The sequence below is a fragment of the Podarcis melisellensis genome (assembly GCF_964234715.1).
Source record: "Podarcis melisellensis genome assembly, chromosome: 16".
In the NCBI taxonomy this organism is placed as follows: domain Eukaryota; kingdom Metazoa; phylum Chordata; class Lepidosauria; order Squamata; family Lacertidae; genus Podarcis; species Podarcis melisellensis.
Window position 1 is genome coordinate 6,340,142 of NC_138533.1, and position 18,762 is coordinate 6,358,903.

Below are 18,762 nucleotides of genomic sequence, written 5' to 3' on the forward strand. Positions count from 1 at the left end.
AATGTCCATAAGCTCCTCAAACCAAGTGACTCTAGGTACTGGGGAAAGTTCACCACTCCCTACCGAGATCAAGTGAATCACACAATCAGAATACACCAAGGTTCGGAAATACGATAGCGTAGGCTCGTTAATTCGAATCCTTGTATACTGAGGATGTGGTACCTGGGGGTGTGGATTGATTATATATTCTGGCATTCTCTATGGAAAGCCAAATTTTCATTGAAAAGGGAGATGGTCACTAACCATAGGATCACCTATGTGGAACTCAACCATGTGTGGCAGCAGTTTAGTGGGGACCAGAATATAGTCTACCACACCATTTCCTTGTGGGGAGAGGAAGGTAAAGTTCCCAGAGCCTTCCCATTAAGCCACACCAAAGCCCTGATTGGTAGTCGGCTTGGTGAGCCGTAAGCCCGCCAGGTTGATTTCTAAGTCCCGTGATTCTCTTTCCCTTAAGCAGAAGTCAGGGAGGGCAGTAGAGTCCAAGATCTCCCAAGCTTTTGTATATACCTCCCACCCTTGGCCTAGGTGGGCATTAAACTCCCCTGTCAAGACAATGGGTAAATCGGGGCAAATAGTGTCCAGATTCTCGAGCATGTATGCAAGAAGATCCCATTGATGGTTCTTGGCTATGACAGTAGAGGTGGGAGGAATATACACATTAACCAGTAACATGTCCTGGCTCTCCAGCTCTATCTTTGTTGCTAAAAGTTTGCAATTTGCATTAGCTGAGAGAATGTGTTCACATTTTATATGGGGAGCCACCAGGGTTAGCAAGCCACCTGTCGGCCTGCCTTTCTTGTGGAGTTTGACTGCCAGAACCGCATAGGCATTATAGCCGGCAAAGTCAATGTGCCGTGTTGACCAAGTTTCTTGTAAACAAACTATATCATGCTCTCTTATTAGCTTAACAAAGTCAGGGTAGCATAACTTTGAGGACCATCCTGCCACATTCCATGATAGCAACTTCAGGGAAGAGTGTTGCACTGGTTTCCCTGCCTTGGCTCAAAGTCAATCTAAGTAGGCTATCACTAGGGGCTATCACTAGGGGCTCCGGGCAGATCCTGTAGCATCTCCTCTAGTGCCTCAGGGGAGCCAGTTGTTAGACCATGGTCCCTGGTGTCGACGCTTCTTGAACTATCTGCTGGCAGTCCCTGTTCAAAATCGAGTAGCCAGTTTGCGGGTGAGATTGCTAGGACTGAGAGCATCGATGGGGATTTGCATTCCAGAAATTGTTTCCGGGGTTTCTTCTTCTGTTGAGGTGTCCTCTAGTGCCAGCATAACCAAGTCAGCATTTGCGAGGCAAGATGAAGGTTGATGTACTAAGATATTAACTTCTTGAAGATGGGCTTTGAGGCAGTCCTGGAACACAGGTGGGAGAATAGGTTGATTGGTAGTTTGTGACACATCTGGCAGGTTAGGCATTATGTTACCTATCAGGAAAGTTTCTGGGTGGTCCTCAGCTGGGGGCAATTGCAGCTCAGCGCTCAGGGTGACCAACTTCCCAGTGTGTGTCTCCTGATCGAGTTCAGATAATCCCCCAGACATCTGTGTAGTTTCTGATCTTGATTGCTCGTCCTCCGCAACTGTGGGCAAAGTGTTCTCTGGGCAGAGGTGTGGCTGAAATATCTATAGTGTCATAGATGCTAACTCGGCATACAGTTGGATCCAGTCCCTTGGTCTGCAAATGCCTTCCTTGGTTCGGTGAGTCCCTTACTGGGGATTCCTCCCGTAGAAAGGCCAGTATCTCCTCTTTTCCAGACCTATCATTATTCGTATTCCTGCTGCCCGCATTAGCAGGTTTATGGGGGTTTGGCCTAGGCTTGTTGAGGTCACGCATTGAAACTTGAATACTATTTGTTATTTCTTCAATTTCTCTAGTATGGAGTTAACTGGGGTTATGTTTATCATTGCTCTTTCCTCAACATTCCTAAGGAGCAGAGATTTCTTTAGAGTCACTCTTTGAGGCCTTCTATATTAGCTGCAGCTGTGTTAGTATCAGTCAGAGGAACTGGAAGATTTCCACGTTGGCTTAACCTTGAAGGTGGTGTGAAGCTAGGGTCGGGGGTTGCTCAGGGGATAACTGACTTGCCGGCCTCTGTATAGCTGGGAGTAGAGGTACAGCGTCCAAGTCTGCAAACACCCTTTTAACTGTAATGTGGAAATGACTCAAGAAGCCACACATTTTAGGGAGAAGCAGGAGAATGGCATGACTTTGAAAATTGAGAAGTAGCTTTGTTACACTTGGATGGCTCTGCAGTTTTTCCAGTGTCCTTAAGTCCAGAGAGTAATAATAATAATAATAATAATAATAATAATAATAATAATAATATATTATTTGTACCCCGCCCATCTGGCTGGGTTTCCCCAGCCACTCTGGGCGGTTTCCACAAAGACCAAAAATACACTAAAATGTCACACATTAAAAACTTCCCTTAAGAGGTCTTCTGAATGTCAGGTAGTTGTTTATCTCTTTGACATCTGGTGGGAGGGCATTCCACAGGGCGGGTGCCACTACCGAGAAGGCCCTCTGCCTGGTTTCCAGTAGCTTTGCTTCTCGCAGTGAGGGAACCACCAGAAGGCCCTCGGAGCTGGACCTCAGCATCCGGGCAGAACGATGAGGGTGAATCTCAAAAGTTCAGATAAGGAGAGGCAGACTCTGAGCCCGAAGATCCAATGCCCTTTGTTCTCCCAGTTATTTTGGATAATCAGAACTATCTGATCCAGCTGCAAACACCTGCTGGTATGGGGGCCCCCTTGGGCTCCTTCCAGAGATTATATATGGGTTGTGCAGCTTGGGGGCTCTCCCTGGAAGGATTAGGGGGCTCCAGCCTGCCCGGTGGTACCCACTCAGCATTATTTCCCCGGGACTCAGTGGACTGCACCAGGCTCTCTGCCCCCTGACCACCAACCACAAAGTTCTCGATGCTCTCCAACTTTCAAAGAATCAGTACCAATGACCTTCCAGTAAGTAAGCTTTGTTCTCCTAACAAACTTAGCAATTTTCCAGCTAAAATCTCCCCATTAGCTCCATACGGTGAAAATAGCTTTTGAGGTGTTGTTTGGGCAGCGGCATGGGTTAATTGGGTTGCTTTAATCTCCATAGTCTTTCCTGTGGTCCCGTTTTTCTTTGAGCCTTTTGACCTTGGGCCTTTTGGCTGCTTGTGAGGGGGGGGGTGTCTTCAAAACAGCTGGTTAACTGCTGTTTAGAACTGTGAGGAGACTGTGGGCTGGCATCGTGCCCGTTGCCCCCCTCCTCCATATGCTCCCCCCCTCCTTGTTTCTAGCCAATCAGGTACATCTTGTGCAATTTCAGCAATTGCCCAGTCTGAGAAGTCTGTCAAGCTTAATTGTTTAGATTTTCTTTTTGATCTGGTTAAGTGGCTTGACTCGGAGGGCTCTCGCTGCCGCTGCAGCTTTTTTTTTCTTAGCCATCAAGACAAGGTCAGATGCCCAGATCAATCCAAAGCAATCCTCCTTTGTCAAACTTAATTAAAATCTGGCATCACACCAGTGGAGAGTCCAGCAATTACTTGTCTAGCAAAATGCAAAACTCAAGTAAATAACTTACTCCAACGGTTGTAAAATCCAAATCAGGAGAAGAGGTCGGAGAGAACGAGAAGGAGGAACCTTACATGGTGGCCATCTTGGAAACCTCCCAATGTCTACATTGACTGACAAGTGTCTTAAGCATTGAACTTCCTAAAAATGTGTCAGAAAGACTGCTGGGTCAGACAAATGACCCATTTAGTCCAGCATCCTATTCTCGCAATGGCCAATCAAATTGCTCCATAAAGCCAACAGGTAGGGCATGAACGCACAAGCCCCCTCTCACAGTTAACCATAAAAACATCAGAATTGTTTTGGAATATCTTGAGTCAAGCTGAGTTTATGTGAGGAGTTGTGTGTCGAACGTGTTGTTGCTGAGGTGATTCACAGAAGAAATGAAGCCAGGTTAATTTCCTCATCACCTGGCTGCCCATTCCCCATTAAAATTATAAAAAGAAAGGAATCTGTGGATTGTAATAGAGATGCTTTATTATATGGATCTGACACTAGACCACAGGCTGTGAATAAGGAATCTGTTTGGGAAATTGACATACATAGCGGTGTGTCATGGTGTCAATAATTAGCAACTGATGTAAAAAGGTCAAAGCTTTTCAAGGTTGGCCAGGTCTGTATAAAAGCACCGAGAGCTCAGGAGCCTTTTCATCAGCTTCAGTTGACTTCAAACTCAAGACTTACCTTCAGCAAACCAGGTAACGTGTTGCATTTTGTCTATTTGGCAAAAGTGTAGCTTTATTGGCCAGGTGTAACTTTCATGCTATACCTTCAATGGCCAGGTGTTAGAGAGAAAAACAAGGGCTAGCTGCTGTTTTCATGCTTACATTATTGGAAATGGGACAATGAATAGACAGACCTTCATCCATCCGACTTGACAGTAATTTGGTTCTTATTGAGGGAAGGGATAATCTCTATAATACTTTTGCCCTGAGAGATTGTGTTTCTTTGCATGTAAAAAGGCCTGGAAGACATTGATTTGTTCTATATGCAAGCAGATAGAATGGGGGTTGGACCATAGCTCAGTGGTCCCTATAGAAGGTCCCAGGTTCAATCCCTAGTGTCTCCAAGTAGGGATAGAGACTATAGGGGAGATATTGCACAAACCATCTTCATGTATTCATACATTCCAAGAATGGGGAACTCTATGGTCTCTCAGATTATTGCTGGATGGCAACCCCCATCATCCCTGAGCACAATAGCCATGCTGGCTGGGGGTGATGGGAGTTGGATTCCAGCAGCATCTGTAGGGCCACAGGTTCCCTATACCTGCTCCAGGGAAAAGGGCCAGAGCAGAGACACTTCAGGACCTGGGAGAAGTCCACAGGAACTCTACCCCTACTACATACTGTCAGTGAACTTTCTCTTCGAGTCTGGGTCCATATGTAGCCAAAATTGATGAATCCACACAGAAGAGAAAACATCTGCCTTTGGAATTCCAATCAAGGTTCTCATCATGGATTGCCTGAAAGTATGTCTGAGGCCCATCCATCCAATGCTCTCCTGTTTGTTCACTGTCCGTCTCCTGTGTGTTTCAGATCCCTCTCTCTCACTCAACATGGCCTCCTGTGGAACATTGTGTTGTGGCGGATGTGGCAGCGGATATGGTGGTGGACACGGTGGATATGGTGGGGGCGGAGCTGGTGCCGGCAGTGGCGGAGTCTTGGTTGACACTGGTGACACCGCAATCGTGAACGTCCAACCCGGCGGTTGCTCCCTGACAGTTCCAGGACCCCGTCTCATCTGTCACTGCAACCCCAGAGTGTCCTGCCACTGTGTGTGCGCTTCCGAATGCTGCCCACCCTCCTGCTGTGGCTCTGGGTCTTATGGGGGTGGACATGGGGCTCATGGAGGCTATGGCCCAGGCATGAGAGTCGATATGTGCTACCCATGCTATGATGTGATCATGCCAGGAGCATTCCTGTGCAGCACTGCCCACTGTGGTAATGTCAACACTTCATGCTGTGAATGTGGTCCATGTTAAGTCATTACAGAGACCATGCAATGTTACCGGCCAAAATAGGATTGTCTTCTCAGAGGGTTGAGCACCTTCCACTCTTGCCATCTTGGTGGGATTGTTGGGTCCTCGACCTCTGGGTCTACCTTCCCTGGATATGACTCTCTCAGTTTCCTCCTCATCACAATAGTTACCTCATACTTTCCCCTTTTTTCTATTGTTTACTGTTTATAGTTACTTTTTGCTACTGTTTACTCATATATTGTCATTGTAAGTGCCTACCCCCTTCCACTCAGAAGGTGATTGATTGTACTGAAACATGAACAATGTTAGCTTTTTAAAACTCTGTAACCATTCTTTTTCACTCTCCAATTGTATCCATTTTCCATCTTTTGTCATTAAAAACTTCAATGCATCATGGCTATTTTGTCCTCTCATCCATTTATCAGTTTGTTTTCCTTCTTGATGAGGCATGGAGAAGAATGAATCTGTGTCCATTCTTGGGTAAAGTGAATACTGTATGAGGGAAGTGTGGAAATATAGACTGTTAGACCTTAAGTTTCGGTACTTCCAAATGTCCCAACTTTCCTTAGCATAGAAAGCGACCATATGCTTTGTAAGTTTAAGACGGTTTACTTACAAACTCTTCAAACATCAGATTCATGTGCTTTTCCATGCAGCAGCAGGTAAAGATGGACAGTTTAATTTAGGTTCTAAAAGTGGCCAATGTTTCTAAATTATTTGTATACAAACATAAAGATGGCTTGCTTAAGCTACACAGTCCAAACTTGGATCCCCTTTCCTGGTAGTGTTCACATGGTGGAAGACAGACAGAACAAGGAGTTTGATAACCTTTCCAAGGTGAAGAGATGAGACCTAGCTAAGGTTGGCAGGACAGAGTACTCTATGGACTTAACCTAGTGATGGCCAACTTGGCCCTCAATATGTTTTGGGACTACAATTCCCACCATCCCACATCTGGTCTAGGACATTGGGCTTATTAGACCAATGTTCTGCACACATATTTATCTGAGCTGTGCACAAATGTCCTTTCAAAATTAACCACCTTATTTGTGGGGAGAGAAATTTCTCTGGTGTAAGGAGAATTTCTCCAACACTTTGTTGAGGGTGGTTCTCATCATTATCTGTGGCAATGCGATGGTGGTGGTGATAATGGTGATGATGCATTTATTATACCCATCTATTTACTATCTATTTATCTAGGCAGCTTCCAACAACAATACAGGGGGGGGGGGGAAACTGTGTTATCAGACTGGCTACCATTTTGAATTCTTCACAATTCCCTGGAAATAGGAGGAGAGGAGGAGGAAGTTCTGGTAGCCACCACTCAAGGAAAGTGGTGGAGAAAATTCATAGAAAAATATGCAAGGTGGCCTTCTTTTTTGCAAGGGGAGAAAGAAATGGAGATGGGGGAATTATTTCCTGTTTCATTTCTGCTTCAATCTGTGTGCTTTCTCTCTTCCCAAAATTCATGAAAATTCCCAAACACACTCTCTCTCTCTCTCTCTCTCTCTCTCTCTCTCTCTCTCTCTCTCTCTCTCTCTCTCACACACACACACACACACACACACACTACTACTGTTAAGTACTCCTCCTGCTGCTTCTTCCACTTGTCCCATTTGCTAACTCTTTGCCCTTGAGAATATGACCTCTGGGATCAGGCCAATGGCCCTTCTAGATAAGAATCCTGTTCTCACAGTGGCCAAGCAGATGCCCCACAGGGTAGCTTTGCAAGCAGCAGTCAAGCACAAGAGCCACTCTCACCTCCTGCAGCTTCCAGTGGTTAAGTACCTCGGGTTAAGTACTTAATTCATTCTTAACCTGAAACAGTTCTTAAACTGAAGCACCACTTTAGCTAATGGGGCCTCCTGCTGCCGCCGTGCCACCGGAGCACAATTTCTGTTCTCATCCTGAAGCAAAGTTCTTAACCCGATGTACTATTTCTGGCTTAGCGGAGTCTGTAACCTAAAGCGTATGCAACCTGAAGCATATGTAACCCGAGGTACCACTGTATTCTGAAGTATTATGACCTCCAACCATGGCAACAGAGCATAGCCAACATTGCTAGTAGCCCTTAACAGCCTTCTCCTCCATGAATTCATCTAAACTCCTTTTACAGTCAGTCAAGGTGGTGGCCAACATGGTCCACTGTGGGACAGAGTTCCATCGTTTAACTATGCCCTGTGTGAATAAGTAACTTCCTTTCATCTGTCCTGAATCTCCTAACATTCAGTTTCAATGGATGCCCATGACTTCTAGTGTTCTGAGAGTAGGAGGAAAAACTTGTCTCTGTCCACTTTGTCAAGACTCTATCCACTGTCTCGCCAGAGTGGTGCATGCTCTAGTTATCTCCCAGTTGACTACTGCAATGTGCTCTACATGGGGCTACCTTTGAAGGTGACCTGGAAATTATAACTAATCCAGAATGCAGCAGCTAGACTGGTGACTGGGAGTGGCCATCAACACCATATAACACCAGTCCCAAAAGACCTACATTGGCTCCCAGTATGTTTCCGAGCACAATTCAAAGTAATAATGAAATTTATTATTTAAACACACACACACACACACACACACACACACACACACACAAACAAAGTGTTGGTGCTGACCTTCAAAGCCCTAAATAGCCTTGGCCCAATATACCTGAAGGAGTGTCTCCACCCCCATCGTTCAGCCCAGACACTGAGGTCCAGTGCCAAGGGCCTTCTGGCAGTTGCCTAACTGTGAGAAGTGAGTTTACAGGGAACCAGGCAGAGGGCCTTCTCAGCAGTGGCGGCAGCCCTGTGGAACGCCCTCCCATCAGATGTCAAGGAAATAAACAACTGTCTGGCTTTTAGAAGACATCTGAAGGCAGACCTGTTTTGGGAAATTTTAAGTGTTTGATGTTTTATTGTATTTTTAATATTCTGTTGGGAGCCGCCTAGAGTGGCTGGGGAAACCCAGCCAGATGGGCGGGGTATAAATATATCATCAACAAAAACACTGTGTTTGTGTGTGTGATTTTCTTGGGTTACAAAAGTATATAGTAAAGATAAAGGGCCCCTAACAGTTCAGTCCAGTTGCGAACGATTCTGGGGTTGTGATGCTCATCTTACTTTACAAGCCGAGGGTCTGGCGTTTGTCCGCAAACAGTTTTTACGGGTCATGTGGCCAGTATGACTAAACCAAATGCCATTTACCTTCCCGCCGGAGCGGTACCTATTTATCTATTTGCACTTTGATGTGCTTTTCAACTGCTAGGTTGGTGGGATTCGGCAAGCCTTAGGCTCAGTGGTTTGGACCACAGCGCCACCTGCGTCCCACAAAAATATGTACTGGTACATCATCTCTATTTTCAGATAAACCTCTGTCACCTCTTACTTGCTCTTCTCTCACACCTGACCAAGCCTCACTTCCTTTACACCTTGCTGCCCGCTCACCTATTTGTCCACAATTCACCACAAGCCGTTCCTCATGCAGCTCACCCCAAGCTACTCCTTCCCTCTCTCCCCAAGCCTAAAGGAGGGGTGGTGCACTTAGTGGAGTGGCTCTCTCTCTCTCTCTCTCTCTCTCTCTCTCTGTGTGTGTGTGTGTGTGTAATATTAAAGATTTTCCAACAGATTTCATTTAGTGGAGGGGATAGGCCTTTCACAGCACCCCCTCCACTCTGTTAAAGAGCTCACCTGGACCTGTTTTATAATCCTTCTGCTGCAATTCATATGACCCCCCTATTGGCCATGCAAACTACAGTGTACCTTTAAGTAAAAAGGAAAGTACACTAAATTTTAAACTCATCCTCTGAGTATGGATCTTTATGGAACCAATGTGACTGCCACCTTCAAGTGACCAGAGGGAGAGATTAGACAGTTTTATGGGGAAGGGTCCCAAAGTTTACAGAAGCACAAAAATAAATAAATAAATAGGGTGGAACTTGAAAGGGAGCAAAGAAACAAGAAATAGCCCTGTGAAGACTGAGCGTGCTAATTCAATGTGAGATATTGGCTGACTGTTGAGGGGGCAGGGGAAGGAAAAGGAGCATAGAACTGAGTAGCATTGGAAAAGGCATGGCTGATTGGCGTTTTGAACCAAAGCACTCCCAGCTGCAACTTTTCATCAATCTAAATCAGGGGTTGGCAAGGTTTTTGTGGCTTGGGCCAGTTCATAGTCCCGTAGACGCTGCGGTGGGCTGGAGTGCATGTGTGCATACACAAACACTATTTCCGACACTCCTTCTGGCACGAAGGAGGCGTGCACAGCTTCCCATTGGCTGCAGGAGCTTCCTGCAGCCAATGGGAAGCCAGCCAGCATCGCGGAAGGCGGTCCCCACTCTGCTTCGCGACCGAGTGAGCGGCGGGTGTCCATGGGCCACTTAAATGACCCCCGTGGTATGCTTGTGGCCCATGGGTCTTAGGCTGCCGACCACTGATCTAAATGCAGGGTAGCTTTTTTGCATATGTGGCTATGCTGGTATGAAAGCCAGTGTAGTGCAGTCTTTTAAGAATGTTTGGACCCATTCACTCACATACATTTAAAGCCTAAGATACCACTTTAATCAGTCAATACTTCCCCCAAAGAATACTGAGAGCTATAGTTTGGTAAGGTTGCTGAGAGTTGATAGTAGTCCCCCCCACACACATTCTTCTTCAGAGAACTACAATTCCTAGAGTTCCCTGGGAAGAGGGACTGATTGTTAAAGCACTCTGAATATTTAAATTTCACCTGTTGTCAGGGACCGTGCTGAAGAGGGCAGCACTGAGGAGGAATGGTGGGAGCCTTCCCTCTTCCCTCTTCTCCTGCTCCAGACCCTGAATCTTCCGACGAGCAGGCAGACAGTATAGATTTGGAACAGTGGTTTGCAGAGGGACACAGTTCAGAAGGAAGAAGCTGGGAAATACTGGATGGGGAACAGCTAGGAGAAGAAACACTGGGAGAGAGAGATTCACTGTCTCTGAAAAGTATTCCCCTGCTCTCCCCATGGTCAAGAAGAGCTCAGAAAGTGGCAGAACAGAAAACACAGAGACTCCAAGCTCAGATTACAAGACACAGAACTAAAGTGGATTAATAGGGACATAAGGGGGTGGAATTCTTAATTGGGAGCACTGCCATTCTAGGAGATAGGTTCTTTGTTCTCTCACTGTGATTATTAAAGTTTCTAACTGGTAAAGAAGACTCTTTCTCCTTTGTTCTGCTTAACTACTGCCCCTGTGGGTGGGTGTGGAGCCAATTCCCTGAAGCCTGACACCTGTGTAAGGTATCCCAATTTCTAAAACACACACACTCTCTATCTTCCACCCAGTGTGACCAGAGTTCAAAGGCACATTCCAGTCAGACAGGAACACTTAATGTGGTTGCAAAACAAGGTCAGTGATGGGTGGGTTTCCATACACTCCAGGTGTCCCTATTTTCTAGGGACAGACACAGAATTATGAAAGCCAGTGCAGCTTCTGATTTGACTCCAAAATGCCCCTATTTCCCCCACCAGTCCCGATTTTCATCTGAGAAATGTTGGAGGGCATATGTTTCTGGAGGATGTGTGACCTGGACTGAGTCCCAAGAGCCCAGTATACAATCTTGAGGGCTGCAACTGTCCCACTGCACCTGAAGTTCCCAATCCTTGATCTAGTTCTACCTGTTTGGGGGAAATTTCAGACATGTTGGAATCTCAGTTTGGTAGAGACAATCTAGTCCTGCCCTCTAGAGGGCAAGCCTGCTCCATATTCTGTGTGACTGACATCCCTTAAGATATATGAAGACCACTTTCTTCTCCGTGCTAAAGAAAGGAAGCTCTTTCAGCCACTCCTCATAGGGCATGGTTTCCAAAACCCCACCACCATCCTGGTTGCAAAAAGCATTATAAAACACCAGCTTGAGAAGTCATCGTCTGCTTTATTATTAGACAAGTATGCACTTTGACAAATGGATTTTTTCCCTGAATTAAAAACAAAACACATTTCACACATGATCAAAACAAGGCTTTCTTTAAATTATGATAAACATTATTTTAAATATATCAGTATTTAAAAATGCAATGTGACCTATGAGCTAAATCTTCCCGTTTCCATTTCCTCCCACTGCATGGGCTATTGAACCTCTTATGCAGCAACCTCTGTGGTTGTTTACTCAGAAGTAACTGCAGTGGGGTGAAGAGTACCTCCTCGTTTGTGAGGATGCTTAGGATTCGTGGGTTGAATCCATCACAGTGCCGTGCAAATGTTACTTTTAGCTCAATGATTTCTGGTTGTGCAATTGATTGTTCTGCCCCTTTCCTCCCCTAAATCTGACCAGTGGGTTCTTCTGCCAATCCTCTGGAGCAGGTTCTGGGAAGCAGAACAGAGGAAGGCAAGTCTCATTGCAGAAGCAGAAATCCTTGCAATGATGTAATAGTATTAGTTGAAGACCACCCATCACCTATAGTTAGTGATGATACCTGATCCCGTCCTCTTGATTTCACATTAGATTATGGGTCCATTTACACTACAATAGCAGGGCTGAACATAAGAAGAGATCTGCTGATCAGGCCAAAGGCCCACCTGGTTCAGTTCCCTGTTGTCACAGTTGCCAAGTAGATGCCTCTGTGAACCTACAAGCAGGACCTAAGTGAAACAACAACTTTCCTCACTTTTGCTTCCAGTACCTGGTATTCAGAGACACACCCTGGTCTCTGGATAAGGCACCATTTCTTCTGTTCATTTACGATGCCCCATCAAGAGAAACAAGACCAAAGACAAAGGATACAATTAAGGGCATGTAAACACTGCAATCAATGGAATGCAGGGTTTTCAACAGTGTACAATTAGGTCCCTGTGGGACCCAACTGGGCACAATAGGACAGAAAGCACATCTTAGTTATGTCTTTCAAAGAATTTAAGGGGAAATAATATTGTCCATCTATTTGGTAGGTGTTTGGGATGAAGGCTCTTCTTCATCAGCCAAGCCATGAAGGCCACCTCTTTATTCCAGCTGTCTCTTGCACAATATGCATGGAGGAATTCAGTAAGATGACTGGTAGCTTGAAGTGCTGAAGCCATGGTGGTATTTGGAAAATCTGGAAGTCTTGGCCAAAATGCTCCTTGGAGTTATGGACCGGCTGTACATCTCAGCCCAAGGGCGGGCAGGCCTTCTCATATCAGGCAGAGGACGTCTCATGGTGGACAGCGAGCTGGTCCTGGTGGCAAGAGCTGTTGAGGTAGCTGGATCACTGTTGCTGCACAGTGCCTGTGGCTCAGGAGCACATGGGGTAAGTGTTTCCACTTTGCATGCTTCTGGGAAGACTTGGAGAATTGGTCCAGGAAGGTCAACTTCAATAGGAGGGGGCTGGATGACAATCTTCATCTCTGGTCCTTGGGAGACGCATGAAGAAGAAGCACCCAACACCCCACACACTTTAGTGCAGGACAAGGCACGTGCCGTCAGGGTTTTGACTTCCCCTTCTTCGCCACTGGTGATGGCACATCGCTCTTCACCACTGGTGATGGCACCGGCAGTGTCACACGGGTTGTAGACCTCCACTGTGCACTCCTCTGCAGCAATTTCCAAAATAGGGCCAGGGATGGTGACCTCAATCGGTGGTGGGTATATCACCACTTTGGAACCAGGACCTTGTGTCACACATGCCGGTGTGCTATTGAGACCGCATGGGACAGAGGTAGAACGAGTCATACGCTGTGGGGTAAGGGAGCAGTCAGAAACTGATGTAGAGCGGGCGATGGCATGTGGCTGGGAACCGCTAGGGACACAGGGGTTTGAGGTCTGGATGAGGCATTCATTGGGGTAGCTAGTGAGGACTGCACCTGGGATTGTAATGCAAACAGGAGGCGGCTGTATCACCACTTGCGAGTCAGGGCAGGTGGTCGTACAACACGGGGTGTCTCCACCGGAAACAGCACGCAGACCAGAGGATTTAGTGACAATTGCTTTGGAAGATCCATCACCGCACAGCTCGGAGCCATTGGTGAGACACGACGTCTGGGTTTCCACCAGACATTGGTTAGGGGCTGTGGTGAGGCTCAGTCCTGGTAGAGTGAGGACCATAGGTGGTGGATGTATCACCACTTTTGCATCCGGGCACGACGTGACGCATGGTGTGGTGACGCATTTCACACCCGATGTGGACATTCTGTTGGGATCGATTTCAGCCTGGAGACAGAAAATAGATCAGGGAGAAGCAGAGTTAGTTTGGTGTTCTGAGGCTATTTTAAAAAGGACATAATTAGATGGAGCCACCATACTTCCATCCTCATAAAAAGTCCACTAGTCTCAGAGAAGTGATTGTAGCTTTTCTCTCAATTCCCCATATGCCTTTGTACAACCTCAAAGCCCCCAATTTGACCTTGGAATTTCACTCTTGGCCAAGTTCAGAGTCAACAGGAATGTGAAGACCCTCTTCCATTGTTGTCTGTCTACTTAAAACAGGATCGGGGAACCTTAGGCCCTCCAGATGTTGTTGGAATACAACTCTCATGGTCCCTGGGCGTCAGCTATGCTGGTTGCTGGAACTGATGGGAGTTCAACAACATCTGGAGGGCACCAGTTTCCCTACTTGCTTTCCTATAAGGTTATCAAGTCCAGATTCTAAAATTTTGTAGACATCCATCCAAGACATTCATCTTGAGAAGGGCCACAGTTTTTTCCATCCTTGAATATAAGGATCATCTAGAGAAGTTGTATTATGAGTTGGTGGCGGGGAGGAGAATGCAAATAACAAATTAATAAATAACATTCCATCTGTGTTCTTCAAAACTCCACACAAAAGGAAGACTCTCCAAATTCATTATAAACTCTTCATGTGCCTGGCTGTTCTTGCAATTTTGGGGAGACCATGGAAGACTCTAGGGAACCAGGGCCCGTGGCTCTCTGTCACTCACTTCCCGGTGGAAATGGCAATTGCACCTGCTCACACATGACCAGCCTGCCTCAATTGCTCCAAATGAATCCTTTCCTGCCTGCCTGGGATTCTTTGTGACATTCCTAATGACCTGTTTGAATTCATTCTGCCTTCCACATGGCTTGGATGGCTGGTTATTTTGGTGACTTGCTTACATAAAGCAGCCTCATGGCCATTTTGGAAACATCCTTTCCTCTGGGTGCAGGTCACATTCCAAAGGGTACACTGTCCTCCCTACATCCCATTGCCTGCTCACAATTTCCCCTTCTCCTTCCTTCCTTCCTTCCTTCCTTCCTTCCTTCCTTCCTTCCTTCCTTCCTTCCTTCCTTCCTTCCTTCCTTCCTTCCTCTGATTCCTTGACTTCTTTGAGAGTCCAATTCAAGGAGGAGCATTGTGAATTTGGTACATACCTGCTTCACTCTTGCTTGACACTAAGGAACTCATCACCTATGTGGAGTTACAGGGCTATTGCCCCTGGCTTTATATGTGTTAGGAGAGCTCAGGCACTCCCTGATTATTATTATTTTTTCTCTCTCTCCCTAGCTTTCTCAGCATTTCTAATTATGTCTCACCAGCCCAAGCAGCAACCCTTGAAAGGCCCAGATGAGATCAGGGATGCATCATAGAAATAGACGCAATGACAGACCGGTTAGGGGAGGAAAGTCATCTACAAGATGGGCGTTTCTACAATGAGGAAACAAGTCAAAGGGGAAGAAGAAGCATTTGTGGTTTCTAAATTAGAGGCTGGAAAAGGTGTGTCTATATTAAGGGTTGGACTCCAAAAGAAATGATAGGGTGAAATTCCCCAGTCGGGCTTTCAAACAGAAGACTAAATTACCCAACCCCCCAAGAAAATAGTTCAATTCAGCAAACTTCACCAGAGTTTGAGCTAAATCAGCAACGCCATTGACTGTGCCCTCTACACTCTGCAGGGTCCTCCCTACCATGAGGTAGTGTGCAGCAACCATTATGGGGTGATGCTTGGCAGTGGTAGCCCTCAGGTGCCCCCCCTAAACAACAACCTAAGAAAGGGCCATAGCTCAGAAGTAGAACATCTGTTTTGAATGCAGAAGGTCCTAAGTTCAGTCCCTAGCATCTTCAGATAGGGCTGGGAAAGACGCCTTGTCTGAAATTCTGGAGAAACACAACCAGTCACCTTAGAGACAGTACTGACCTAAATGGACCAATGACCTAATTTGGTATAAAGGAGATTTCTCTATGTTGGGCAAAAAGCTGCTGCCAATCAATATAGACACCAATGGTTGGACTCTGCATAAGCTAGCTTAGAATCATAGACTTTTCGAGCTGGGAGAGTGCCCAAGGGTGATCTAGTCTAACCCATTGCAATGCAAGAATCTCAGCTAAAGCATCCATGACAAATGGCCATCCAACCTTCTTAAAAACCACCAAGGAAGGAGAGAGCCCACCACCTCCCGATGGAGACCTTTCCACTGTCAAATAGCTCTTACTGTCAGAAAGTTCTTCCTGATGTTTAGTCTGAATCTCCTTTCTTGTAACTTGAAGCCATTGGTTTGAGCCCTTCCGTCCAGAGCTGGAGAAAACAAGCTTGTTGTCTTCCTATTTTCTAAACCAGACCTTTGTTCAGAACCATGAGGACTGGGATCTCCCTGTTATTTTGAAGGCGAGGGCTGCATAGTTCAGTGGTTCAATCCCCAACATCTCCAGGTAGGACTCCCTGCCTGAATCCCTGGAGAGCCACTGTTGGTCCTTGCAGACAAGTTGAGTTAGATGCACAAAGGGACTGACTCGATATAAGGCAGTTCCTAACCCACCTGCTACCCTCAGGTTCTGTGGGGGATGTCATTCCATTGCCAATGGTGAGGTAGCCCACTTCTCTATATGGAATGTTTGTGTATTTTCCCAAATGTTCTGAGTCAGCCTGGCTCCTACCTGTGGAATGTTCTCCAACACAAAGCTTCTACTTTTAGAATGCCAGCCTATTCAAGATCTATTAATATCTCTTAACATTCATTGCTATTGTTTTCTTTTCTTTTATTAGTTTGTACAGAATAATTAAAATCCCGCTGCTTTTAGCTTTCATAGATGGTCTACGTCTTGTTAGATTGGATGACGACATCTTGATGTGTGTCAGCATTCAGTTTTACATCTGAATGTAATAATTCTACTGTTGCAGAGATGGTTTTTATTCATGCAATGATTTCATTGAGTTGTTTTATGGCATGCTTTAGTTTTAACTCTTTTCCCAAGCACAACGCCCATAGAACTATTATTATTGTTTAATTAGGGTGGCTCATAAATTCAAGAAATTCTTTTGTTTGCTTATTAACCCAGTTTATGGACTGCCCTTCATTACACTGTCATCTCAAGGCAGTTTCCAATACAAAGTCTAAAAATGTAAAACAATAAAACACATCAACATAAAATCCAGTATAAATAAACAAAGTTTGATGGGAAAGAAATTGCTTTGCATAAAAATGCATCCCAATTTGTATCACTGGCACCTCCAGGGAGGTTTGCAAGAGGCAGAAATCTTGGAGAGCCGCTGGCAGTCAGTGTAGACAATACTGAACTAAATGGATCAATGGTCTGACTTGGACTAATGCAGCTTTTCATATTTCTGTTTATGACAGCTCTTTATTCAGAACGATGAGGACTAGAATCACAAAATTATTTTTAAGGGAAGATCCAGAAGACAACTATCTGACTTTTAGTAGACATCTGAAGGCACCCTGTTTAGGGGAGTTTTTAAATGTTTGATTCTATTTTTAATATTCTTTTGGGAGCTGCCCAGAGTGGCTGGGAAAACCCAGCCAGATGGACGGGATATAAATTATTAGTATTATTATTACTACTACTACTGCTACTACAAGCCGTTTAAACTGTGGCACAGCTTGGGGGGTGTCCTCCGTTCGCTGCCCCTCCTCAATAAGGGTATCCTATTTTAGGGATGCAGGGGTGTGGATCCTGTCCAAAGCCTGGGCATAGTCTAGGGCCGTGCCATGACCCCGTTGGGGACCCTGTGGGTGCCGCAATTTGACATATGTCATAGGGCTCCCCCTACTGGTGCTTTACCCTTAGTGAGATGGGCAGGAGTCAGGATATAGTCTGGTTTCACCCAATGCCTAAGCCAAACCGCTCAAATCTGTAACCAATAAAGTTGTGGCCTATTTTATCCCATTAACCTAAAATATTCATGTCCATCACATGTGGCACTGTGGGTTAAACCACAGAGCCTAGGACTTGCCGATCAGAAGGTCAACGGTTCGAATCCCCGTGATGGGGTAAGCTCCCGTTGCTCGGTCCCTGCTCCTGCCAACCTAGCAGTTCAAAAGCACATCAAGTGCAAGTAGATAAATAGGTACCGCTCTGGCGGAAAGGTAAACGGCGTTTCCATGCTCTGCTGCAGTTCGCCAGAAGCGGCTTAGTCATGCTGGCCACATGACCCGGAAGCTGTACGCTGGCTCCCTTGGCCAATAAAGCGAGATGAGCGCCGCAACCCCAGAGTCATCCGCGACTGGACCTAATGGTCAGGGGTCCCTTTACCTTTACCTTTTATTCATGTCTGTGTGTTTATTATATAAGGGAACTGTGGGGCCTGGGGCCTTGGCATGCAATATAGAATTAAATAGACTAATGGTGTGATTTGGTATATGACATCTTCCTGTGTTCTGCTTGGCCACCATGAGAACAGGATGTTGAATGAGATTCACCTTTGACCTCATACAGCAGCCAGACTTTTCTAATGGTATTGAAGAAGAAGCCTTCAATACATCAGGAGTGACTTAACTTCTGATAAGCAGCCCCTCCCCTCAATGCAACCTCGAACTTTAAGCTGTTTAACTGCCTCACTGTGTAACGGGCACAGAAGTCTCATCAGGAAGAGGTCAAGGAGGAACCTGAGAACCTGCATCCCTCTCCTTTCTAGTTCTATTTATGTCCCACATGGACTACTGCAATGCGCTCTACGTGGGGCTACCTTTGAAGGTGACTCGGAAACTACAGCTAATCCAGAATGCAGCAGCTAGACTGGTGACTGGGAGTGGCCGCTGAGACAGCATAACACCGGTCTTGAAAGACCTACATTGGCTCCCAGTACGTTTCCGAGCACAGTTCAAAGTGTTGGTGCTGACCTTTAAATCCCTAAATGGCCTCAGTCCAGTATACCTGAAGGAGCGTCTCCACCCCCATCGTTCTGCCTAGACACTGAGGTCCAGCGCCAAGGGCCTTCTGCCGGGTCCCTCACTGCAAGAAGTGAAGTTACAGGGAACCAGGCAGAGAGTGTTCTCGGTAGTGGCGCCTGCCCTATGGAACACCCTCCCACTAGATGCCAAAGGAAAAACAACAACTACCAGACTTTTAGGAGACATTTGAAGGC

General features: G+C 46.0%; 1 protein-coding gene across 4 annotated transcripts in view; it reads right to left on the bottom strand.

Moving 5' to 3' along the window:
• Positions 1 to 11,387: 11,387 nt before the first annotated feature.
• The window catches only part of LOC309358505 (uncharacterized protein), a 38,305-nt gene continuing 30,930 nt past the window's right edge, over positions 11,388 to 18,762 (bottom strand). For 3 of the 4 annotated variants that reach the window (XM_081891710.1, XM_081891707.1, XM_081891708.1), the window contains exon 2: positions 11,388 to 13,657. In XM_081891710.1, the coding sequence (XP_081747836.1) occupies positions 12,512 to 13,636 (1,125 nt within the window). In that variant the 5' untranslated portion in view covers positions 13,637 to 13,657 and the 3' untranslated portion in view covers positions 11,388 to 12,511. Of the gene's footprint in view, positions 13,658 to 14,815; positions 15,230 to 18,762 lie in introns of those variants that run through there. The other variant, XM_081891709.1, reaches the window with a different exon arrangement.